Source organism: Podarcis erhardii (assembly GCF_964252035.2).
Source record: "Podarcis erhardii genome assembly, chromosome: 2".
Taxonomy (NCBI): domain Eukaryota; kingdom Metazoa; phylum Chordata; class Lepidosauria; order Squamata; family Lacertidae; genus Podarcis; species Podarcis erhardii.
The window spans coordinates 38,069,418-38,096,635 of record NC_138498.1 but is presented as its reverse complement, the minus strand read 5'-3'; the positions used below and the strand labels follow the sequence as shown (position 1 = coordinate 38,096,635).

The following is a 27,218-nucleotide window of genomic DNA, read 5'->3' as shown; positions in this document are numbered from 1 at the left end:
GGTAGTCACAGGTTGCTGCCACCATCCTGGTTGCTGCCCTGCTAAGCAGCCTTCCTAGCAAGTGAAATCCATTGGACTCAATGACAATTTGCTTTGGCATGAACAAGGATAGGATTGTTCTGTACATTGTTTTCAGGTGTTGAGAAGGACACATATGTGAAATGGGTTGGAGGAAAACACTGGCCAATGTGTAGAGATGCTGTCACATTAGGCTGAGCACCTCTTAAGCAAATGCTTAACTTAAAAGAGATATCATAATCCCATTATCTTCAAGGAAGCTCCCTTTGTGCTTAAAGGTACATTACATACACAGCTGTTTTGTCCCCCCCCCTTTTTTTTTTAGTGGCTCTTCTTGCAGGGCCGAGTCCCATTCAAGTCACCTTTCCTGTTCCATTTAGCTTTAACGTGGCAGTGTGACATGCCAGCTCGAAATAGATCCTGAGTGAGGGAAGCTGCTCTTTTCATGGTCACCAGGCAACCATAAACAACCTGGCTGCTGCTTCTTGTTGATTATTCTGGTGAGAAAAACCAATCTTCTCCTTCTCATTTTCATTCCGGAGAATGCTGAATTCAAAGTGATGATGCTGAAACTGTCATCTCACAAAATAGCTCCACAAATGCCTTAAAACAAAACATCATCAAAGCATCAGCTTGTAAATACCTTTAACCTCTCTGTGGAATAAAAATCACCTCTTTTGTAAGCTATAATTCATCCCTTTGGCCTAAAAGCACTGAAAAAAACCCTCCTAATCAGTCTCCTTTCTCACACTCCTTTATGCTACAGCAACTGCTTTGTATTCTTTCTTTTTTTAATGGAGCTGCTAATTAATTTTAAGCCTCTTTGTGTGAAAGCCTAAGAGAGCTGGATTTACCTAGTACTAGGGAGCCATCTGGTGCAAAAAGACTATTTCCTTGCCAAGCTATTCCTACTTACCTGAGGGTCAGATTGGAAGAGATGGGGGTTCTTTAAATCATGGGCAATATCCACTTGTCTTATTTTTTGTAATAATTAGGGTTGTTAGGTTGAGGCCTGAATAATGCAGGTTCTGGGGTAGATTGCTCTAGACTGGGGCCACTTGGATAGGCAGATGTTCTCAGGGCCACAGTGGTGGCTAGGTCATATTCTGCCAAACCTCTACAGATGTCAGATCGGTGCTTTGATCTAGTAATGTGATGGACAGCGGGTGATTAACTGAAGTTGTATCTTGACAGGGTGAAGATACTGTGCATAAGTGGTACCGATGTTAGGGAATTAGGTACATGTCCTGTTCTGGACTGGATTGCACTCCCCTTGAAAGAGCACTGTCACTAGAGGCCTTATAGTGGCACAGAGAACCTTTTACCAGCTTCTGCTGTTTTGCTAGCTAGACCTTGCGGTATTGCTGGGGTCAGGTGATGGGTTGCACATCTCCTCAAACCTGCAGTGGAGTGGAGTGGAGTAAATCTGGAAGTGCAGACGTTCATCATGACAGTCCCCAAGAGCTGTCACCCAAAACGCTAGAAGCAGAGCTGAGCAGAGGGACACCTCTGCTCAATCCAACACCCACCCCCACAGCCCACCATAAGGAGGCCTTTGGATTGTGCTGCCCATTACTTAAATCCAGAGGTTTAAGCAGATTACTCTAACATTGCAATCACCCATTGAGTTCAGCTGGACTTACTGTTAGGTAAATTTGTATACAGTTGCATTTCTGGTTTTGCACTTGTTCTCAATGTCTAAAAATATATCGTTCTCAATGTCTAAAAATGGGAAACAGTGCTCTTACATTTGACTTTTAAAAAATCTAGCTAGTCAGGCATTTAATTAAAATGTTTATCTGTTTTGAAGAAGCCCAGCCTTGCATAGGCATCTTGGCAGAATTTAGTCAGTGGGGAAGATTCAGGGGATTACTTAATGAACAAGAGGGTACTTGTACCTTTTACCTCAATCAGTTAAATTACTTGAATTGATCAGGTATTGCAGCTGGTCTTTCTGGGAACACCAAAGTTTGCTTCTCATGCTACATTTTGGCCAGTTGTGAAGGCAGAATGCCCTGTTCTCTATTTACCCAGTTTTGGAGATTGAGGAGGAATATCAGATCTCCATAGGGCAGAAATCACAGTATGGTGCTTATTTTTTTTGTAAAAGTTGCTCTTACAGCCCTCATTAGTGATACCATTATCCAAATGTAGAAAAAACAATAACACCAACTGTAAATCTCCATATTAGCTCAATATTTTATTTTATTTTTCTTCTGTCTTTCAGCAACGAATAAACCATCAGATAAGTCCTTGCCAGAAGGCAGCCTTTGAAGGAGTCAAGAGCAGGTAGGGATTTCATTGAGCGCGACATCAAAGTGACAGGTTCGCTTGTGTGTTTTATGATGACATGGGGGGCTCAAGAACTTCTTTGTCCTGTCATACTGTTTAATTTCCCATCATGATTTAGCCTGCAAGGTTTACCATTTTAGAATCAAGATAAAGGGCTGCTTACTAGCCTAATGGGAATTTTTAGCAAAAATTTTTTTTTATCATTTTGAAGATACCTGTTAGAGAAGGTGAGTTGGGAAAGCTGTCGTTCATATTTCAAAGTGCATTGAGTCATTAACTTTGTATATTTGGGTTTGATGTGGACACAAGAGACAATGTCGGGTTGAGGGCCTAGATGCTGAACCACAGCATGATCTCTTGCTAGGAGCTTCAAAGAGGAGTTCAAGGTGAGACCCTCATATGCCGGTTTCTTCTTTCTCCCAACATCATGCTGGTTATCTGGACAATTTCATTATCATTATCACCAAAAAGTGAAAACCCACATCAATGCATGCAGCTGATTTTGCTTGTTCCCTTAATAGATGGGGGCTTCCTGTGCCTGCCCTCGTTGCTCCCTCCTAACTATAAAGCCAGCCCCCCGCTTACGCATTAGACTAGATTCTGTATTGTGTGAATGGACCACTATATTCTGAGTGCTGCCCTTGAATGAAACTGTACCATTCAGAAGAAACTGTGCCATGTCTATTTATAGCCTGCAAAGCTAGATTCCTATAATCAGCATTCAGTTAGGAAAAACAAGTTTCTAGCCCTCACAGTTGTGGAAAAACCTACTCACACATCACAGTCACAATGCAGAGCCTTTATATGGTAACAGGTAGGTAGGGATGGAGGAATAGATGAGCATCATGAAAGACTGTACATTGGGTGATTGTAGTTTAAGCTGTTCTGTGGCACAGCAAATACTTCTCCCAGCTCCTTCAAGAGTCAGTCGCAAAAGTAGAGGATTTTCCAGGTTTAGTTATCCAGTTTCCTAGCTGGCGACATACCACAGCTTTAGATTCAGTGTGGCAGAATGATATTTTGGCTGTTCCTGTTATGGTAGGGCAGAATCAATGAGCTCAGTTACTCTGAGGTAAAAAGAGAGATGAGGCCCTCATTATTCAGGGGATCTCACACTCAGTTAGCTTTAACTCACTTCTGTGTCAGATTCGCCCATTAATTCCACAGCAAACTGAATCAGACAGCCAGACAAGACACACCAATACACATTTAGAAAGTCTTTCACCTCAGGATATGTACTCATGTAACTAACTCTAGCTCTGTAGTAACCCCTCAAAGTAAGAGACAACTATTTGATTTGAATCTTGCAAGCAGTTTCTATCCTTGAGGGTTAAATGCTGCTTAGGCCATCTGGCCATCTTTTAAGTCTAAGGTTCCTGGATTTCCTAAATCCCAACCAGCTGTATGTGTCATTTCAGGAAAGGGGTGTGAAGAGGAATAGGGATAACTAAGAGGTTTATCTGAGTAGTGTCATTGAAAGCCACAATAAAAGTAGCTCAGCTAAGATGTATACCAGCATTCAGGAACGATGCCGTCTAATCCAAGAGGATGCCAACGTGGTTAATGAGCAGAGTCAAGACAGCTATTAGAGGCAAAAAGTCTTCCTTCAGAAAATGGAAGTCTTGCCCAAATGAGAACAAAAATAAATGCAAAATTTTGCAAATGACGTGCAGGTAGACAATAAGGGCTGCAAAACAAACGAACAAAACGAAACGAAAAACAACCCTGAGGTTCTAAGACCAACAATACAAACATTCTTTAAATACACTAAAAGCAGGGAACTGGCTAGAGAATCAATTGGACTTCTGGATGACAAGGGAGTTGAAGGTGTAGTAAAGGAAAAAAAGGAGACCTCAGAGAAGCTGAATGAATTGCATCTGCCTTCACTATAGGTGACAAATTAAAATTAACAAATCACTGAGTATAGATGGCATCTACCCCACAGTTCATACACATCTGATAAAGGCACCTGGGAGCTCTCCCTGTGGGTCCACAGGTGGGCACAGTTCCCATGGTGATACCCGCTGAGTTGACTCTCGGTTAGAAGCTCAGCCTGTGTTTACCACTCTCAGGGCCTCCTGAATGGGCTCCAGATTCAGCGTACTTCATGCCAGCTTAACTTACCCTGGAGTAACTTATGCCAGCTTTCTGTGCTCAGGATAACCCAAATGGTATAATTTAATGTGCATTTGTTTACCTGGTTGTGCCATATCACATGGCTGTTGCGTGTGCCTCTGTGTTAGGCAGAGTGTGTGGTGGGTGTGCCTGGGGCATGTGATGTGTTGTCTGTGCTGGTTAGCTGCTGCAATGGCCGTTGCTACAGCTACTGTATAGGGTCTGTACCATTTTTTTTGCATTCCTGTGCTGGCATGCACCATGGGGGTGGGTGAGGAACGTACCTGGGGTGTTTGTTTGCTTACCACATGCACCTCCTGCATTGGGTCTCCTTCCGCTGAGGTGAGAGGTTCAGTTTCTGTGAAGCAAAGAACAGAGAGGTGTTACTGGATGCTTGATAGTACCACAACCAGGATGCTATAAATTATACTTAATATTTTTGCATAAGGAATGGCTTTTCAGGAGCAGCCCTTGATGTGCTAAAATGTGTCAAGGGAACTAGCCCTCAGATAAAAGAGATTTAGGATGTTACCAAATTATCACCAAAGCCCTGAGATAAATTGTGTTAGTGTGGTGGACAGAGGCACAAAAACAACAACCAGGTAATGGTGATTAAAATAAATAGCTTTAAAATACAAGATCATACCATTGCATTCAGTGTAAAAAGAACTAGGGAACTGTGGTTGTTTGAGGATAATTAATATGATTAGTGCTATGTATGTTGGGAATCAGATTCCTTACCTTCACCATGAATATTCATTGAAAGGGCAGTGGGAGTGAGAAAAAGCACTCTTCTACTACACTTTAACCCACCTCACTTATGAGTTTTGAGAGGGCAGTTAGTAAAAAGAGCTCTTCAGTGAGTAATCCTCATTAATTGTTCTCAAGTAAGGATCCCGGAAGATGCCTTTTCTGATGTAAGTGCTTCTGTTTTCTGTGCCTGCGTTAGAACAAACATGACCAGTTGCTTACAACTATTGTAAACTGACATGGAACACTGTAATTGAAAGGCAGCCTATAAATTGTTGTTGTTGTTATATATTTATACCTTGCACATCTGGCTGGATTTCCCCTCCACTCTGGGTGGCTTACAGCATATATTGAAACATAATAAAACTTGAAACATTTAAAACTTCCCAATACTTCAGATGTCTTCTAATGACTCCCAGGCTGCGCACTTGGTCTTTCAGGGACACAGCATTTCAGGACCAGGGAGTCCTCCATACCTGCCCACCTCCGTCCCTCCAAAATAGTACTTCCGTCTTGTCGGGATTCATCCTCACTCTGTTAGCCGCCATCCATCCTCCAACCACCTCCAGACACTCACACAGGACCTTCACTGGTACTGATTTGAAGGAGAGGTAGAGCTGGGTATCATCCACATACTGGTGAACACCCAGCCCAAACATTTACTACTGTGGATTGAGAAGAGGGAAGGGCACACAAAAGTAGCCAAAGAAGGAATGAATGAATGAGAGCAGATTTGGACACTGTTTTTCTGTGCTTTGTAATTCCATTTAAGGTAAATACTCTGGTAAAGCTATCTGCAAATGTTGTAACAGAGTCCAGTGCAATTTTTACATTGCAATCCCAACCATGTTCACTCAAAGTAATTCCAATTCAGTTCAATGAGACATTCCATCAGGCATGTGAGCACAGGACTGCGATCAATAAAAAATTAATAAAATCAGCTCTGCGACAGAGCGGGCAGGCAGGGAATCAAGCAGGGAGGGAAGTGGTGTGAGAAGGGAGGTTAATTTATCCATTCCTCCAGTTTTTGTTTCTCTCTTCCTAAAAAAATTCTCTTCAAGCATTCTCTGCCTGCCACACCATCCCTACAGACGGAAGTCTGAATATTTAGAACTCTTCAGGGCAAAAGTCACTTGGAGAAACAATTCTGAGTATTTTCTGGGGGAAAGGGTTAATGATCTCTATCTTCTTCAGTTACTTCTTGATTCTACATTTCTCTCCTCTAAAAACATATTTCTTACTTCTTTTAAAGTTCCACTACCAAAACTCCATATCTATTTGCCAGGCTTAATCCACGCTGTGCCTGTAAACTTCATCCACTTTGGCCAAAAAGGGGAAAGGTTATAAGCTGTTTTTAGACTCCACATTATAATGAAAAGGGAACACAGAGCTTCATTTGCCTTGGAATATGACACACAGATTGGTGAGAGCACAAAGTGACTGAGAAACATATATGAAAATTTTAAAGCAAATATATACAAGATGGATCTTGGGGTCCATGCACCCCACAAGCTTCAAGCAATATTTGTGATCCTAGGAACTAGAGAAGATGGGAAAAGTGCCCAGCAGTCTTAGAAGTTGCTGCTTGCCAGTAATTGGCAGTCCACACCTTACGCAGACATTGTGTTGCATTATACACACGCACACAGTTTAGAATGAGAAATTTCAAGTCGAAGTCCATTGGCGCTTTTCTGCTTTTCCCTGCCTTTCTCTTTAATTCCCATTACTGTATAGACATGACAGAGAGGCACTTTTTCACAGAGTACCCATGTAGCAATATAATGCCTTCAGTCACTTTCCCATTGAGGGCTGCAGTCCCTGGTTGATGGATGGGGCAAGGTTGTTGCAGACACATTCTATCCCATTATATTGCCCCGAGGTGATAAGTAAGCAACATGGAAGGGGATTGAAAAGGACCGAGAGATTCATTGTTCGAGAGGCAGAAGCACAGGGATACAAAGGGGCAGACGCAGTGGCAGAGACTTAAGACAGTGTGTGAATAAATAATAGAGTGGCAGGCGGGAACTGCTGCACTGTGAGAGAGACCCCGGCTCCTTCCATCTTGGAATGAGGTCACCACACTTTCCATTATCCAGGGAAGAGGGGTATATGTGTACTTGTGGAAGTATGGCTGTGCAGAGAGACAGGACTGAACTTCTCTAGCTAGGCTTTAACTGGGTCCCTTTTTTCCTTTCTGCCATGCTGTGCCGCATATGCAGATTGTACCAGCAGTGCAGCAGTGAGGAAAATGATTATGCAGAACTCCCTCTAGGTATGAGCGCATACACAGACAGACAGATACAATCACACATACTCAGCCCCCCTCCTTTTGCTTCTATCATGGGGGGGGGGTGGAGAAGGGAGACCAGAGGGACCAATGACTGGTACCAAAGGAAGAACACAGTCCCCATAAACATCAGCAGGGAAGCGCCGTTCTCATTGTTCTTTTCTTGCCCGCTGCCAAAGTCTGTCTGGTTTTAATAACCATAAATCAGCTCTGGCTCATGCACTCGCTCACGGTTCTTGGGAATGGGGAGTTGTGAGGGGGGGGGGTGAGTTGGGAAACCTTGCCTAATGATAATAAAAAGGGAAATAAAAAAAAAGTCTCCAAGCTGCAACTGCGAGCAAGAGAAGAAGACAATAGCAAGATGGCTTTCTCTTCCCGGCTGTGGTTGAAAGCCTCTCTTCTGTGCCGCCATAAAGGAAGGGGAACTCAACTCTTTACAGCTTTGCCTGTCTGTTGGGTAAAGCAGCCCAGAGTGTGCAAAGCCGGGGGGGGGGGGAGGAATTAATCTGAGCCCAGATCCAACCTGCAAATATCAACAGAGAGATGAGGGTGGGTGCGGGAGTGAGGTGTGCGAGCATATTGCTAATTCAGAGGCTTCTTTAAAGGGAGAAAGAAATTAATCAGTCATTAAGGCTTCAGGCAGAGGGGAATGAATTAACCATTTCAGGCACAGCTAGCTTTCGCTTGGCCAATTCATTAAAAGCATTGCTGAACTGTAAGCTGTCTTCCTCGCCACCACTTGGGGCCCAGCCAAGGAAGTGGCTGGGTGTATTTATGAACAATCCCTCCCACATCTCCCAATGTAATAAGACAAGAAGGGAGGGAAAGGGCCCGCTTCTGTTGTTGTCCGATGTTTATTAGAATCATTTCTCTGCTTTCTGGGCTTGCTTCCTCCCCTCTCTTCCTGCTCTGCTCTTCAGCTAGTTTCCTAATGCCTACCAGTTGCACGGAGGTCACATCATGGCATCAGGTGGCCAGAGGGCACTGCAAACACTCCTGGAGTGTCCACAGTGCCTTCAGGCCACCTGCTGCCACTCCAGAAGGCTGCCTGGAGCAGAGCAGAATATGTTGAACTCCATCACCTCCTGTGCAGCTTGTTAGAGGCATGGTTCTTCTTTGAGTGGTCAGGGAGATGTGAGTTCAAATCCCACACTCAAATACGAAGCTCACTCGGTGACATTGGGCCAATTGTTCTCCTTCAACCTGACCCGCCTTGTTTTTCCTTACCTGAAGATTGTTACCCCCACAATTTAGATGGATTTCTACTCCTAGATTGTGTCTCTACAGGTTTTGCATTCTGAATTCAGATTTGAAAACAAAATAATATACTTTTGGTTTGATCTCATTGTGGCGTATAGAAATTGGTGGCTATCTTTGTAAGAGTGGATTGAATTTCTAGCCATCATGGCAATGTGCCAGAAAAACTTGAACGTATATAGGACATCTCTGTGACCTACAGAGAGAGAGAGAGAGAGAGAGAGAGAGAGAGAGAGAGAGAGAGATGCAGACTCTTGCATATGTAGCTGGTGCACCTGGATCTTCATGATAAATAATATGCTGATCCAAATGCCATTGAAGTAACTGGATGCATCTTTTGATGGAAATGAGAATGTTCAAGCAGGGTTAGCTGGTTATTGCACATGACAAACTAGATTGGGGCTGTTTACTAAATGCTCAGGAACCACAAGGTGTTTTGTGGGGTTAGGGACAAGAATTCACCAGCATTTCTTATGCTTATCTGCTCTGCCCTACAGTCCTCCCTCCCAGTGTGTTTTCCCTGCTCCCAGACTGAGGCCTCAGTCTACTCATGTGGCCTTCCCACATCTCATAATGCATTCTGGTCTGTGCATTTGAACTTCACATTTTGCATAATTCTATCCCTAGATCTTCCAGTTTGTATCTTCTGAAAATAAGCCTGTTTTTTTCTTTTCTTGCATGGTTGTGTAACAGTTGTGAGGAATGAGCAAGCTGCTTCAGTTTTTGTGCAGTAAAGGGAAGGTAACATCATGTGTCGTACTGTAAGCCAACAGTGTAAAACAAACATTTTTAATGTGCAAAAATATTTACATGGTGCAAATGATATCCCATTTTAGGATTTTATTCTGAAGCCTGCTTGGAAACTGTGACACCATGTTAGGGCCCCAGAGAAGAAACTGCCTGGATGTGCCTTGCTTATGAAGGGATTTCACTTATCCATGGCAGAGCACTGGTCAATATATGCTTGTTCCTGCAACTGTGGAGCTTTGCCAAATGTCCAGACTATGGACTGCTGATCCAGGGTCCACCAGACACATTTGGTACACCACAACAGTAGAAAAACTGCTATTGTACACAAAGCCTATAGGAAGATTACCTACAGTCCACACAATCTGGGAGGGTGAATGAAATATTTTCTTACTGCTAGTTCCAAATGCATCCCCAAACTATTGCACATTTTCTGATATTATCATTGTGAGGCAATTTATAGAGTTTCACAGCTTATATGTCTCTTAACCATATGACTAAAAGGGATCCGGCTGCTTCATGGTCTAAGTTCCTGAGAAAACTCTGAAGGAGTTGTGTGGCTTGACACAGTGGCATAGCGTGGGGGGTGCAGGGGGGCCGGCCACACCAGGTGCAACATCTGGGGGGGCGCTCGCCGCCTCCGGAGTCGCCGAAGAGCCTTGGGCGCAGGCTGTAGCAGAGCCCCATGTCTCACGGAACTGACGAGCTATGCGTGCTGAAGGCGTCCGGCAGGCAGCGGCTCTCAGCGCTCGCCGCGGTCCCCGCGCGTCAGGGCCGCAGAGGGCACACCAGGCAGCCCCCTCCTCACAGCCCCGCCGACGCCGCTGCTGCTGCTGCAGCTGCTGGGCCATGTTGCATTTTCCTCGCCTCTCTGCCCTCCTCCTCCGGGCAAGCGCCGTCGTTTGGGCGGCAGCGCCAGCGGCAACTCACCTCAGATCACCTGACACGGACACGCCGCCGTGGCTACCTTACCGTAAATACCCCAGCCCAGGCAGCAGCAAGAAGAAGCTGGCAGCGGCAGCAGGTTAGGGGTTAGGGGGGGCAAATTACTCGCCTTGCCCCGGGTGCTGACAACCCACGCTACGCCGCTGGCTTGGCATTCAGTATGGAATTTTGTTCTGCTTCTGAAGACCCCATATGGAGTAATCCCGAGTGGCAGTTTGGAAACATAACCAGGGAGATGTTTCAGCTTGGAAGGAAGAAGACCAGGGAGTGGAAAAGAAGAGACTGAGAGGAGATGTAATAGTCATCTTCAAATATCCCAAGGGATGCCACATGGAAGATGGGGCAAGCTTGTTTCTTCCTGCTCTGGGGGGGGGGTAGGACTCGAACCAATGGCTTCAAATTATGAGAAAGGAGATTCCGACTAAACATCCGAAAGGAAGAGCTGTTAGACGGTGGAACAGTCTCCCTCAGGAGGTTGTGGATTCTCCTTCATTGGAGATTTTAAAGCAGAGGTTGGATGGCCATCTGCCATGGATGCTTTAGCTGAGATTCCTGCATTGCACAGAGTTAGACTAGATGCCCTTGGGGTTCCTTCCAACTTTACAATTCTGTGATTCTATGAGTGGCTTGTGATCCTGTCACACAGATCTTCAAAGATGCTTGCTAGAGGATTGAGACTGGGCTTTTCACAGTGAGGTTCCATGGAGGCAGGTGCAACAGCAGCAAGCCACATTAAGCCACATGGACTAGCCAAGTCCAGTGTAAAAACTGGCCAACAAAGCAGGCCTTTCTGCCTACTGTTCTTCATGTCCCAGTTCAAGCCAATGACTTCAGAGACCTAAGCTTGTGGTTTAGATTCGGGTACGGCCAGCTACAACCCAGTGGTCCTTGCAAAACCTGCCCCCCATCTTTCTAAAGACAAGTTCAGCTTCTGCAGTCAGTCTAGGTGTCATTTCAAGGGTACCGTCAAGTTTGGAGATAAAGCAGTTTAGCTTCTCCAGGGGCTAAAATGCAACGCTTTGCACATTTCACCTTGCTTAAAGGGCTGTGCAGATCAGACCCCGGTGGTGGCAGCGAGTGGCAGCAGGAGAAAAAGCCCTTTCACCTCCCCCATCCTCTGTACTTTCTCTCACTAACTTAAGAATCCGAATAGCACAGGGAGGTTTTTTTCCCCCTTCCGCTGTCTTTTCCCCCCATAACCAAAATAGTCAAAATCAATGATGATGACAGCACTATAAGCTGAGCAGTGGGAATGGAGAAAAACACTCTTGGTGTCAAATTTGATGTGGGAGGCAGTTAGAAGAACTTATTACCAGCTCAGTTGCCTTAGGCGATGTTGGTGGGTACACAGAAGAGTGGAATGTTAGGGAAACGGGCGAAGGGCCTGTGCCTCCCCCCTTTGCCTTCTATACGTATCATTAATGTGGAAGGCATACATTGTCAGCTATTAGTCTGGGAGGGGGGATATTGGGGGTAGATGTCTTAGTTTGGCTGTGCTGTCTGACTCATCATGGCATCTGCATGTGCACCTCACAGGATGTTCTAGCTCTTTTTCTGTTGATATCTTGTTAAAGACAGAATTTAGCAATCTGATTATGTCTATGGGAGGAGCCAGGGAAGAAAGAGAGGAGAGATCCTTTGCTCAAGCTGCCTCATTAAAGAAAAGAAAAAAAATAGCTAAATATGCATTGTGTCACTGGTGTTTTATACAAATTTTGCCTCTGGTAGATGTGCCTGTGGAAAAATCACTAGCGGGTAAAGATCACCCCCCCCCCTCTCACTGCTCCCCAGTCTTTGACAAAATCTGGGTGTATAAGATTTTGGTGCTCTGAAAGTAGCTGGCCCGTAGACTTTTGCAACAGAACAAAAAACAGGATGAAACTAAACCCAGATAAATCTAACCCAGGCAGTTAGAGATGGTTAGTAGTCACGGCTATGATCACATTCAGTATGGCATGATCACATTCAGTAAGGGAAAATTGTGTAGCTACCGTTCAGCTTTATTTTTAAAAAGAAGGCTCCAGTCCTCATTGTTCAGGAAGAAAAACCTAAGTATGCATGGTCAATATCTATTACATATTATAGAAAAAGATAAAAGTAGGGAAATTGCATAACATGCATGTGGTGGAAGCAATCTCTTCGTTTTCAACTTAGCAAACTACATGCAACTTAGCAACATTTGTGAACTGCCTGGTGGAAGATCTCTGCAAGACTGTGCAAAATGAGATGGATGTGAACAGTGCTTATTTCAAAATGAACAGAGGGACTGTACTTGCAGTTGCAAGGCAATTAGAAATTCAGTTGCCTAGAAATATATAGCTGTGTATACATAGAGGAAAGGAGGGCTAGGAAAGCATATATATTCTAAAGGTGAAGGTGGGAGGCGGGATGTGCCTAGGAGCAATAGGTAACATTATTGGAAAGAAGCTATGTATTTAAGAACAATCACCTTATTCATTCAAGATGGGGATGATAATGTTCCTTTTATGTGAATAAACCTCCCCTTAGCCGGGGAAATGTACGCAGCATCACAAGAGGAACTCGGGGATCATGAGCTTCACTTCATTTGGGATTGTGTGTAGCTAATATTCTGGTTAAATAAATACATTTTGCTAATTGGATTACTCAGACAGCATAATATAGCGCTGGATTTCCAACACGATGCTAATAAATTGTGTGAAGAACTTAATCATGTTAGCTTCCAAAAGGCTTGTAAGAGATGAAATTAAAAAATAAGTAGAAGTTGACATCTACTGCATTTCATAGTGTCTTCATTTTCTTCATCCTTCTTAGAGTTCGTTTTAGCTTTGCCGCTGTAGATTTTTGTGTGTGTGTTTAATCTGCTTGTGATTAGGGAGGCTGGGGTGATTGAATATGCCCCAGAGGGTGGGGGTGAGAGTCTCCTTGCAATTGTCTCTCCTGCTTATACTGATTGATATCAAGGTAGAGAGAGCGAGACCTTAACTGCTGTCTTTGGGAGGCAGAACGGGAGAGCAGCTTATTTTCCTGGACATATACAGATGGAAATGAGCTGGGGAGGTGTGGAAGGACAGCAGACACTATGAGGGAGATGAGGGAGCTTATCAAGGATGAATGGATCCAGAGATGCAGCTTGGGTCTGCCAACCCCAGGTGGCGTGAGTTCAAATCTCAGGTTAGGTCACATTAAAAAAAGAAAGAAAGAAAGAAAAATCACTGGATTGGTTAGTGCCTTTGAGACTTTGAGGCCAGCAGAGGCAGGGGGAGCATGAGGTAGGGTCATGCTAGAGGTCTGGGTTAATGTGTGTGTATCAGCAATATCAGCAAAATGATAGCACAGACTTACGCAGCATATGGCTCTCATACAGCTGCCTCATCATGGGCAGCCCTGCCTTGTGGCACCTTCCTAGACTTCTGTGAGGAATTGCAATATAACAAGGGTGAATAACTTCTGCCATTGGTTTTTATAGCTATTATCCTGTGAGCTCTCCCTGATTCCATGATCACCCCAGTCCTTATGCTAGGGTCTGTTCCCCGCTCTCTTTCTCTCCCCACCCACCCCACTCCCGGTCCAGGCTATTACCCTAGAATCAGCAGCAACATCTATGGCCCATGGGACTGTTGATTCAGGGATATCAACTTCTTTAAAGCCTGGGGTCCTTGATGGTGTAAACAAGCCCTGTAGGAGCAGAGATTTCCATCTGCAGCTGCAAGTGGCAAATGCGCTGTTAGGAACAGATAACTTGTAGCCCAGTCAACAGAATAACCCTGGGAGTTATATATAGCCTAGTATGTATTATTTATGTGACAGCTTGCTGTCAATGGAAGGACCCCCCTGCTTTCCCCCTTTCTTCTGTGAAATACAGTACAGGACAAAGCCAGGACTGACTCACTTTTCACTGTTTAAGCTTGGGTGCAACATACACATGCCGTACTGTCAATTGTGAATTAGTAGTGCACACATAGTAGTCCCCCACTGGCCTGCCTGTTTTGGAGAGAGGAGCACCCTCTAAACACTTAATGGCTTCACGTGCACTTTGGATGCCTGGTTTTGATTCTTAAAATTCTGCAGATAGTGCAAGTATGGTAGATAGATTTTTATTTTTTGTTTTAGAAATGTCTTTTGCTTTTATTATTGTTGTAGTTGTTGGCATCCACTGCCTTGGGAGACAATGGAAAAGTGCACCTTTAACATGTTGAATTCCATGTGAGCTTATCTCCTATTAAATTCTTGTTCTTCTTATTTATTATACTCTGCCACTTTTGGATTTGAATCTTCTGCACCTATGTGTGTAAACCCTCGGTTGTTTAGATCGAAAACGGAAAGTGCAATTTTTTGTTTGGTAGGAGAAATAGATGAATCTCCAAAAGCCTATTGGGTAAAAGGAAGATGCAAAATGGAATAGTGGCAGATGAATACTACATTTTTTGTGTTTTGAAAATGTTAGCAGAAACACCTACATATGCTGCACTCCCATGGATTATTATTTTTTTAACTGCAACTCTGCGTGGACCAAGTCCCTGCACAGGGAACTGCCTCCTCTATCTCCTTCTCCCATCCTCTTCCATCATGTTGTTGTTGCTGCTGTTAAATTGATTATCCACTCTTCACCAGCAGGTCCCAGGGCAGGACATACAAATTTAAAATTCATAATTAATAACAGCTGAAACAAATTACAGTCACAGGATTAGGAACAGTGCAAAGACATTTCCCTTGCCATACAATGGTTGCACATGCCCTATTTTAAAAGTCCTCTCTGGTATGAAATATGATCCTTTACTACCCATGTATCAGACGCCCCCACCAGCTTCCTTCATTTTTAACATTCAGTCTAGCAGCCCCTCCTACAGAAACTCTCAAAAGAAGAGTTGTTCTTACCTTTCCCCCTTCACTTGCCAGCGCTTGTTCAGGCATTGAGGCTTGAGCCTCTCAATTCAATTATATAACTAGGGGCTATGCCTCTTCTCACATTGCTCTCCATCCTTGTTTACCTGCCATCCTTTGCCAAACTCCCCAAGCCCTTACCTTGGCAACCCCCTCCCTTCATAGCTTGCCTCAAGCCCCTTTCCCTCACAACTCACCCAGCCTAGAGCAACTGCTGTGGTGGCGGCGGCAGCAGCATGGGTGTGTGAGTGAAGGGGAGACTTTCTCTCCTTTGTTCCCTTCCCACCTGCCAAAGGGTGCAGTAACAGGGGAAGGCAGCTACTAGTGTCAGAAGGAAATAAAAAGCCAGCATTTTAGAATGCAGCCTGGGGAAGGAGCAGGTTGGGGGTGGGTGATGGGGAGAAAGTCATCGCTGGCTACAGGGGAGCAGTAGCAGAGTAGAGCAGGATGGCTGTTGTCCCAGCTTGTTCTGCCTGTTCTTCTGCAGCTTGCTTGGTCTGGCTGCCGCCTGCACTGTCCACCCCCTCCCTCAGCCTGCCTGCTTGCCTGCCTAGATTGCCAGGCTGCCTGCTGGCTCATTCCACCTGCCTAACTGCCTGGGCCACCGGCCTCCTGTTCTGTCATCACACTGTAATTCATGTGGCTGCCAATTGGCAGCCATGCGAACAGCAGCATGATGACAGCCTTACAATTTTATTATATATACTAAGACATGCGTAATATGCATTGCCCCCTAAGAGCTCACCTGCAGCCAGCCAAGTTAATTAGGATGTTCTGGCCACTTTCCCAGCTGATGACTGCATGAGAAGAGACAGAAAAAAGAGACTGGGGTGGATGGAAGCATCCTTGAGATGAGACTCACCTTGAAAGCTCTTTTCAGGGGCTTGCATTCCCAATGTAAACATCTCTCTGCTTGGGCAAATCTAATTTTTGTTTAATTTTTTCTTCTTTAAGGCAGCTTCAAGCCAATTGTTAAGGTTCTTCCTCCTCCCTCCCCTCAGCTTCTTAGTTTTTATCCTTGGCTCTCAAACAGTAAAAGAGTGCACAACCTAAAGAAAAGAAAAATAATTTATTCATCAAATTCTCCACCTGCCCCAGTCCCATCCATACCATATATTTAAAGCATTTAAAGCACATGGTTTTTTCCAAAGAATCCTGTGAAATGTAGCTTTCTAAGAGAGCTGGGAATTGTATCTCTGTGGAAGATTCTTGGGTGGAAACCATGAGTTTTATATTTTTTCTATTTTTTTATTTCAAAAAAAGTGTTTTAAATGTATTGGTGGGAAATAATAGACGATCCTTCTCACCCTGTCCAGAACCACCAGTAAGAGGAGTAACTATGATTGACAGGAATACAAGATATAAAAATGGAGATGGGCAGGTGCAACCAATGCAACCAAGGGCATAAATTCAGAATGAAACAGGAGTGGTAACCTGTGGCCCTCCAGATGTTGTTGGATTACAACTCCTGTCATCCCTAACCATTGATAGAGGTAATAGAGTTGATGGGAAACAGAGTCCAACAACATCTATAAGGTCATAGGCTCCATATTCTTGGCATAAAAGATGTTTCTTTGTTTCTTTGTTTGGTTTACAAAACTGGGAGACAAAACAGAGAAAACATACTGTGAAGAGAAAGTTAGTACCACTGGAGTTTATGTTTACTTATATAGGCTGTTAAATGTGTTTTTATTAGAAGCTTGAGGAAGCAGTTTATAGGCAATCAGTAGGTACATTAATAAGGCCTAAAGTAGATCAAGCCAAAATGAGGAAAGTCAAGAGCTGCTGGCTTTGTGAAGAGGCTGGCCATAAGCAAAATGTGTGTCAGAATGGTGATCACATTAAAAAGTCTCAGTTCTGTGGTATGAAGTAGTTGACAAATTGCATATGGTCCCAAACTCTGCAGCATCCTCCCCTGAGATGTTTGCAAAAAATGAGGGTTAATTAGTGTGGCTGTGTGGTATTATGAAGGAGATGGCTGAAGTCTTGGAAAATCATTCAGCTCACTCGTCACCACACACTCCAAAAAAGCATGTGATATACACACTTCATTGCACTAGCTGTGTACAATAGTCAGGGAGCACAGTAACAGACTGCCAGCATCTTCTCCTTTGTGTCTTTATGATCTTCTGCAGTGGTTTCTTTGGTTGAGAAGTGTTGCTATGATGATGCACGCACCATCATGTTGCATTTATTTATAGTTTAGCTCACAGCAGGATTTAAACAACAAAACACAACCCAGCCCCCCCCTTTTAAAAAGGCACCAGCTCCTCAATAACCAGAACCTCACTGAAGTACTAATCATGAGGTTTTGAATCAGCTTTGTGGGTATTAATGCAAATGCGTTGGGGGGGGGGTGTTCCTCCACTCTCTCCAGGTTTAATAGCAACATCTTACACAGCTCTAATTAGCATAACAAAATTCAGTGATGAGGAGTAAAATGCTTGTCTTGTTTGATGTTTCCTGGTAATTAGCAAGCGTAATGATTTATTCAGCATTCCAGGTTTCCAAACCACAAAAGATGGCAGACACTGCTTTCAGCAGTTACCGTAGTTCTTCATGTGTTAATAATGGGGTGCAGATGAGGACTGAAAGTGCAGGGTCACAAACATATGAATAAGTATGCAAAGGCGTGCCACGGTGTGTACCTGGACACACAGATTTACGTTCATCTATGTGTTATGTATACAGTATATACAGTGGCAAAATGAAGTGTCTTGGAATCCATCATTCACCTGCTACTGGTCTTGAAAACTGTCAAGATTCCAGAGATTGATTTAGCATATCTACATACTTGTCATTCTAATAAAAACCACTGTGGAATATTTGCTAGTGTGTGTGCGTGTGCGCGCGCACACACACACACACACACAAAACTAACCAGATTTCACACCAGTGGAAATTCACAGGAGCTTCTTCCTCCCAGTTGTCCCAATCCAGCTGTAGCTCACAGTTCACTGTGTGAGGCAATACACATACCCATCACCCTTGAAAGAAAGACCTGACTAGTTCAAGGAAGGCCAAATGAGTATCTTAGGGCACAATATCTAAGACTAGCGTGCCTGTAGGCTTTTCATTCCAAAGCTCTTGAGAGCATGAATTCATCTATGACCTCTCCTCTATCAGAATGAGTAATGGAGAAACATGCGTCCATTTCTTGAAAAACCAGGAGACATCTAACCCAGGCAGAAGTAGCTGTCTTTCTCTCTCTCTCTACACACACACACACACACACACACACACACACACACAGCCCATCTATGTGTGTGTGGTTTCAGAAGAGGGGGAAACAAAGGATTAAGACAGCAAGATTATACAGGGGAAAGTTACTTAGACTCTGCTTACCAAACCACCTCAAGGTTTGTCATCAGGTCCACAGTATGTTACAACTCTCTCACTTCAGAGATCATCTTTGTGAAAAAACTCCAATTGCACAATATACTATTGTTATTAGTGGCACATACCTTATGTAGGCTGGTCCTAACAAAGATTTTGCCCAACTGTGAATTTTGGAGCTGTTGCTGTTTTTCCTTATGCATTGATATATATATACCTTTGGCTTTAGAGATCTTCCAGTTTAGTAGTAGTAGTAGTAATTATTATCTTATTGTTTATACCCCACCCATCTGGTTGAGTTTCCCCAGCCACTCTGGGCAGCTTCCAGCAAAATATAAAAAATAATAAAATAACAGACGTTAAAAACTTCCCTAAACCTAAGCCTTCAGATGTTTTCTAAAAGTTGTGTAATTCTTTATCTCCCTGGCATCTGATGGGAGGGCATTCCACAGGGAGGGCAATCTGCCAAGAAGGCATTCTGCCTGGTTCCCTCAATACTTGTGGGGGGGTTTGTTTTCATGCCACTGACTCTCTTCTGTATTTCTTAAATATTTGAAATGCTTCCATTGCACAAAAGTGTCCAGTGTATTAGGCAGCCACAAGTATATAATGCAGAGGGCATTAAATCACTTTGGACTGCAGGAAAACCATTAATCTGTGTCATGTGTGAGTTTACTGATCCCCTTTGGCTTATTGCCCTGACTGAATGAAACCAAACTTGGTGAATATTAATAACGTATGAAAATCAGGGGTTTATGAGCAGGTAAAGTAAATGCTTTGGGCACAGACAAGCTTCTTCTGCTGACCAAGAAAAGACTACACACACACACACCCCACATCACCATCTTAGTAGCATGGCAGTCAGCTAATGGTTTGTGTGTGTGACAACTACCATGACTGTAGCTCAGATGTGTGTAATGCTGCTTCCTTAAACTGCCCGTTGCAGCTGCCTCAACTCTTCTCCAGCCTTCTCTTGCTTCTACCACTTACTGAATGACAATTCAGCTTTCAGGAGACCTCTCCGCTCTCCCTCCACAATGAAGAAGCATTCATTCTTCTTGACCAAATCATACCATCTTCAGAGGCAGGCCTGCTTTAACAGACATTCATAGATGTGCTGTGCTGTTTGTCCCAGAACCAGGGGCGCCGACTTATAAAAAATATTTGGGGGGTCCATACCGGGGTCCTGCCCCGGGAAGTTTTCTAAGAGCCACTCCCGGCCCGTTGCTGCTGCTGCCGCCCGCCTCGTGGCCCCCTCGCCAGCTGAGGGAGGGAGAGAGACCGAGAAGGAGAGAGATGCGTGGTGGGCAAGGCAAGTGCCCCTCGTGCCGGCCGCCCCCTCCCCTCCCTTCCCCGCACGCGCGCGCTCACTCGCCCTCCTCACCCCACCTCTTGGCCGTTCGCCCCAGGAACTCACCGCTGTTGGGGTTGTAGATGAACCTCCGCCACTCGGCCATAGACTGGCTGAAGGGCTTCTTCTCCTCCTTAGCCATAGCGAGAGAGAGAGAGAGAGAGAGAGAGAGAGAGAGAGAGAGAGAGAGAGGCTGGAAAGAGAGAGGGAGCTCGGCGGTTCGCGGGCGGTGGTTTTTCCCCTGCCGAAACAACAGCGGCTCCTCAGAACCGCTAAGTAACTCTCCCTCAGGCGCCCGGCGGGAGAGCAGAAGAGAGGAAAAGGAAAGAGGGGCTGGGCCAGTCGCACGCACCGAGCAAAACTACTCGCGCCACCTCTTTTACTACCGTAATAATTATTTGTTTTAACTCATTACTAAATGTATTTTAAAAGGTAACTATCGTCAAACAAGGAAAATAAAAAATACCAACATAATTTTGTGATTTTACAAAGCATAATATAACTAATAATTTTCTTAAATTATTGGGGGGGCGGAGCCCTCCAAACGAATTTTTGAGGGGGCTCGGGCCCCCTCAGGCCCCATGGAGTCTGCGCCTATGCCCAGAACACTCTGCATGGTGTTCTGGAGATGTGCTTTCTTACAGTCATTCATGTTAAGAAGCTTTTGCCGTCTCATTCTCTTGAGTGTCTTAAAAGCTCATCTGTGACCAGATGAGAGTGCAGGCCTGGAAATATCTACACACTCACTCAGTGAGTTTCAGATCAATTTGTACCTCTTATGGGGTTCTTTTCAGTCAATTTTGTTTAGCCTAGTGAAGTGCTGTGCCAAAAATTTCTTCTGCATTTCCCTCCGATGCATCCTCTGTCAATTAAAGGGGAGAAAATTGCACCCCAAAATTCTCATGGGTAGAATCTAGAAGGTTTTTTTGTGCTTGTATTACTTTCAAGGTGAGGGGTGTTTGTGAGTGTCCCTTCTACAAATTGCCTCTGTGGTGTTCTGTGCTCTATAGCCTTTTTGGGTACTCGCAAATCTAAGAGCACTTCCCGATTACCAGTATTTTGAAGAAGGGATTCAAGCACATACTGAAAATTTAGGTTTGTGAAATTGAAGTAGATTAAAGGGCTGTGTCACCCTGGTGCAAAAATCCACTTTGTAAAAAAAATAAATCAGACTTTTTGCTTCTTGGAAAGTGATGAGAAAATGCATTGAAAAGTGTGGGATGAATGAATGATTAACAGGAAGATGTATAAACATCACACAAGCAAATCAGGATGCATGCAAGGTGAAGGCTTATTGTGGTGTAACCTCCCTGCAAACAAATAAGAACAAATTCTCATTGAAAACTGGGCATTTTCTAACCACAACATACTGTAAGCTTTGTGCAAGCAAATCAGTATGAACACGCAATAAATAGGTTGTCTGAAGGAGCCCCAAGGCTATAATCTTATGAAGACTTCTGGGATTAAGCTCCATTAAACACTGTGGGGCTTGTTTCTGAGTAAACATGCATAGGATTGTGCCGTTTGTCTATTAGACAAGTAACCCTCAATTCACTTGCATGTGTACACTAGGTGCTCTGCCTTTTGGGGTGCTACAAGCTACAAAAGGCAGCTACAGTTGTCTGACATTAGAGGCAGTTTCAGAGGGGAAGGTGCAGTTGTATGCAAAATTGGCTTTCTGAGATTCTCCCATGAGCCATTCTGATGCTGGAGATGGATCACTGATCTTGTAGGGAATTGTGCTCTACAAGGTTAAGCATGTTCGCCAAAGAAATATGGATAGTGCTCTTATCATGTATGACCTTTACTATGTGTGTAGCACCGTCAGTGACAAAAATGCCATTTCTAAATGGTTTTCACACTGTGGTATCCAGTCATTAATCATGATGTATGTGAGTGACTCTATATTGTTTCTCCAAAATTGCAGCATTAGATTACTTTCCATTCAGGCGGCTCGCGTGAATCGAACTGCCAGTTATTTTGAGCAAGGTTCTTATTTTCCTTGCCTAATGTTATCCCGGCCTTCCATTTACCCAGAGGACTGGCAGAAAGTTACGTGACAAAGGGAAGGCTCCTTCCTTTCACCACTGCAGCAGTCCCTTTGTATGCATGTGCATGCAAATGCCACACTTATTTTAAGACGCCTTTCTAACCCTGGTGTTGATAAATTGTGTGTTTCAGACCCTTCTGCTGATATTGCATTTTTAATGTAGACAAATTAGATCTCAGTTCTTATCTCAAGCCTGCCCCTCATCTGCCTCCCCCTCCCACAACAACACTTTGCATGAGCCTGAGCTATTGCTATCTCCCCCATGATATTACATGCTTGTAATAATGATGATGTTATGTGAAACTTTTGGTTTTTGAAATGCTTACCTCCTTTAAAAAAAAAAGTTTGCTTGTGGAAGAAATCTCAATTTCAAAGATTCAAGCATTGATCTGCAATGACGAGGGTTGCTCTAGAATTTCATAGTTAAATAGGTAACAGATTCTGCAGTCAAATGTTTTAAAGCAATAGCCCTGTTCAGTCATTACTCACATGAGTGGGCAATGTGATACATATGCCAGGCTGTGCCCTTAGCCTCGCCCCTGTTGCCATGGGCATAGCTACTTCTGGCTTCCTCTGCACCCAGAGCAAGCGCCTGGGGGGATGAGCTTGCTATACTCATATAGCTTATAACCCTAGATTGAACCCATGTCTCATGGCATGATTACTTGCTTTGTACCACTTCTAAATGCCTGATTGGGCCTATTCTCTGAAATACCATAGAAGCCTGTTGTTGTTATGTCCAGCATCATTCTTAAAGAATGCCAAAATCAAAAACTGTTTCTTGTGCTAGCCCTGCTGCGGCACACCTTTGGATTAATAATGTCCATGAACAAACAAATCCAATATAATTCATAGAAACAGACTTTATTAGTTTTACTGTAATAGGGTATGTTCACATTACCACCTTAGAGTACAGTGAAGATGTAGAGTACAGTTCCTGATGCAGTTCACAGCTCCTTCCCCCAAGCTGTTCACATCAGCATGGCTTCAATTCCTTTCTGTTCACATACAAAGCAGGAGGCCCTGACAGGGTGATGTTTTACCCTGCGCAAAATTTTCGCACCTTTGCTACAGAAGCATCAGGAACAGCTTATTTGCTCCAACCAGTGTGAAGCTGGTTTGAGAAACAGCACTTCAAACTGTGGTATCTGATAACAAAGCACAAGATACATCTACATTTTGTATTATGTCATGTGAACATGGATTAAAATCTCAACACTGGAAACGCAGTGACTACTGAACAACCGAGTGTGAAAACAGCCAAAGAAGGGTTAGACTCTTGTGAAATTATTGGTTTCCCCTGTGTTTAGGTCTCTGGGCACATTTGGGGGGGGGGGGACGGACAAAAAGCAAAAACCATGCTCCAGGAAAACTCGGAGCCACCCCTTTCACTTTCTTTCCAGCTCCTCCACCTTGATTTCAGCCCCTGTTCCTTTTTTTTTTTCATCCCACACATATTGATCATTTCCCACCTTGAATTATTTTTCCTGCTTTATGGCTATTGTGCTCTGCGAGCAAGACACATTGCCCAGGTACCCAAGCCGGGGGTCACTCCCCATCTCCTTTTCTCCTTGGGAAAGGTTATTGTCAAAGGTGCCAACACACATTCTGTCATATGCCACAGAGTCAAACTCTGCTAAGTAACTAAATAAAGATGTAATTTTAATGATGATTAAATTGAAGCACCTCATTAATTTCATGTGAGAGGTGGGGAAGTACACGGCAGCTCTTTCCCTAAATTCATTGTTTGTCTGGCTGCGAGACATCCCCTCGCAACGTCTGGTTGAGTCTAATTTAAGTATGTAAATTTAATGGTTCAGTAAGTAAAATTGCCTTTATTGTTTGGAATGGTTTGTGCAGTAATTTATGAGTTAGCAAGCCTCATTTGATAGGAGTGTATGATAGAGCAGGTGACAACAGTGAAGGACATATTTATCTTTAAGGAGGTAGCTGATCCACCATTGTACATCTGGGCTTTAAAGTCAGAATCCAGCCTGCATCTTAATACTCCAGTCAGTGAGAAGGTTAAAAAGAGCCTGCTGGATCAGGTCAGCGGCACATCTGGTCCAGCATCCTGTTCTCACAGTGACCAACCAGATTCCTGTGGGAAACCCACAAGCAGGAACCAAGTTCTAGTATTCAGATGCATTCCTGCTTCTGTGTGTGGAGGCACAACATAGCTATTAAGGCTGGTAGCTATTGATAGCTCTCTCCTCCGTGAATTTGTCTGGTCCTCTTTTCAAGCCAATCAAGTTGGTGGCCATGACTTCCCCCTTGGGTATCATTTTGTTTACAGAGCAGGTGCTGAGATTGCAACAGAGGGCTTCAGGAAACAGTCAGGGTTGTGTTTAACAGGTTAGTAAGGGCTTGTGCATACTTCTGCTTGTCCTGCCGTTTACCGCAGAATCGGAGCAAACGTCAATCAGGTTTTCTGCAAATTGTTCCAGTTTAGCAGCAAACAGCAGGTTTGCCCAGGCAGAACAAAAACCTCTCAGAGCCTTGCCTATAAAGTACGGGACAAGCGGAAGGTGGACGAGCTCTAAGTGGATAAGTGTTCTGTGGCTTCATTACCAAGCCAGAAAACTGGGAATTCATGTTTTGTTGACTCCTGCAGTATTGACTCCCGTACTGTGATTGAGGTGGGTCTTCCTTTGAAGACAGCCCAGAAGCTGCAGTTAGGTGGGATTCTGGAGCAGGGGGGGGGCAGATAGACACATAATGCCTATCACTCCTATTTGGACCTACATGCATTACCTGCCTACATGCTTCCTGGTCCAATTCAGAGTGCTGATTTGTGGTCTGGGGCCTGGACACTTTTGGCAGACTCTCCCTGCTTCCTCATGTCTGCAGAGAGGGTGATGTTTTCTATCTCAGCCTTTATACAGTTGAGATCCACAAAGTCTCATCAGAAGGCCTTCTCTGTGGTAGCACCCAAGCTCTGGGATACATTTCTTTTGGTGGCATGCCAGGCCACTGGTGGTTTCAGGGGACTTTGTTTTTATATTGATTGTTGCTTATGGGCATCCTTGTTAAAATTTGTATTTCTTGACTTTCCTGCTTTTGGAAATCATTCTCAATATTTAATGATTTTTATTGTACTAATTTGTTCGCTTCAGGTGCTGTTTTTGCTGGCAGGGAAATGCTAACTGCTATATGAATGCTATGAAAATGCTAAATAAATAAAGTGGATTGAAAAACAGAATAGCATCTAAATGCAAGTGTGTTGTACACTTGTTTGGTGACAGTAATGGTTCCTTTTGATTAAATACCACCAACACGTAATTTATTGTCTTTAAGCTTAAACATTTTATTCAAGTCAGAAGACGAATGTGGTGTATTGACAGCAATACCAAGAGACCCAAACCCCTTTTCATGACAAAAAAACTTTGGATTGATTGATTGATTGATTGATTGTGCATTTAATCTATAAATGGGCCAATTAGGCTACACTCCTATACCCACTTACCTGGAAGTAAACCCCACTGAACTCAATGGGACTTACTTCTGAATAGACATGTATATGGTTGACCTATTAATAGTTTTCATACCTGGTCTTGACACTATTTGTTGAAACATGCTGCATTTCCCTTGCTTGGTTTAAATACCCATTCAGAGGGCACGGAATAGGGCTGGCCCAAAACAAAAACAACCCTCCAAGACACAATCTGGGAGGTGCCAAAAAAAGGGTGCTGAGGATAACAAAGCGCAGGCACACTACAACCCAAGAGCTGCACCCCATGCTTAGGGTGTCCCTAAGAGCAGTGCTGCCATTTTGGGTCAGTACTGACTCAAGCCACGATGCACAGGATTCTGTTTTGCTTCACAGGAATTGTTTTTGCATACGAACCATTAGCCTGTCTTGCTCAAGAATGACAACGCTGATCAGCAGCAGCTCTCCAAGGTCTCAGGTAAAAGCCTCTCCCAGGCCAGCTACCTAAGAACTTTATATCACAGATGTGCCAGAGTGCACCAGTACCACTTCACTAAGTTTTTCTCCCTCCTCACTTTTGCAGGTAATTAATATTATATAATTGAAAAAGCTACTCTGTTTTAATAATCAATGAATCTAGATATCAATACAAGACCAAAAATAGATAAATAGGAGGGGGTGCCATTTGTCAGGTCTCTGCCAGATTTGGGGATTTGCTTTTTTGATGTACTTGGAATTCTCACTGAGCCTAGGGGCTTGTCCAGACTGTGGTTTCCTGGATGTCTGGGTTTGGCACTGTGCTGTATGATCAGAAGTGTGGGAAGTGTCCCTGAAGAGTTCTCCCCCACCCTGCCCCCACCATCCCTCCAGCTGTGAGCTCAGGAATTCAACCAAGATTTTCTTTCTTGGAAAGAAAGGCTTAAGGAGGTGGGGGATTTTTCTCATTTAAGAAAAATGATACCAAGAGGAACAGAATAGCAAAATTATGAATGGTTTGGAGAAAATTAATATGGGTGGGGGGAACGTTCCCAAACACTGCACCTCAAGAGTCATCCAGTGAAACTAAGTAAGCAGTGCATTCAAGGCAAACAAAGGAAAATATTTGTTCTTGGTATTCTTTGAACATATGGGATTCATTGCCACAGGATGCTGTGATAGCAACCAGCACACATGGGTTTAACTGTGGATTAGTCAAACTCATAGATAGGTTTATCTGTGACACTTAACTGCAATAGCTAAGAGTGGAACCTTTGCACTTGGAGATAACAGACTTCAGACTCCCAGACGTGAGGGAGTAACAACTAAGGATAGCTGCTTGTGAGTTTCTCAGTGGATTATGGCTGGCCACCATCAGGGGTGATTATCAGACCTTAGAGTGATCCGGAAAAGTGATTTTAATGGGCTTTATGTCTGTACTCATGTCTGTCAGCAGCACAGGTGATCAGCAAGACCCAGCCTATTCTGAGGACCTTACATACCTGAACTAGACGGATCTGAGCTGCTGAAAGAACACCCTCTATCCCCCAAAAGGGAACTGATTGGACAACCCATAATAGTTCTTTCTTTAGGAAGCTGATGTTACTCATAATGGCTTGAACTACAGGCAGATTCTTGATTGGAGAGGATGCTTCAAATGCTTCAGTAGCTGCTAGGTTCACCTTCACTCTTGTTTTGCATAATATTAAAGTTCCAGATGATTAGGTACTGAGCTTCTTCCTACTTTATTATTGTGTCTGGGTACCAGAATGTAGAGAAAAGGTCAACTTCCCTAAGGACA

General features: G+C 43.9%; 1 protein-coding gene across 6 annotated transcripts in view; it reads left to right on the top strand.

Moving 5' to 3' along the window:
- Window positions 1-27,218, top strand: part of TNRC6C (trinucleotide repeat containing adaptor 6C) — a 425,196-nt gene that overhangs the window by 150,951 nt on the left and 247,027 nt on the right. For all 6 annotated transcript variants that reach the window (XM_081850638.1, XM_081850636.1, XM_081850635.1 and 3 more), the window contains one exon: window positions 2,246-2,307. In XM_081850638.1, the coding sequence (XP_081706764.1) occupies window positions 2,246-2,307 (62 nt within the window). The remainder of the gene's footprint in view (window positions 1-2,245; window positions 2,308-27,218) is intronic.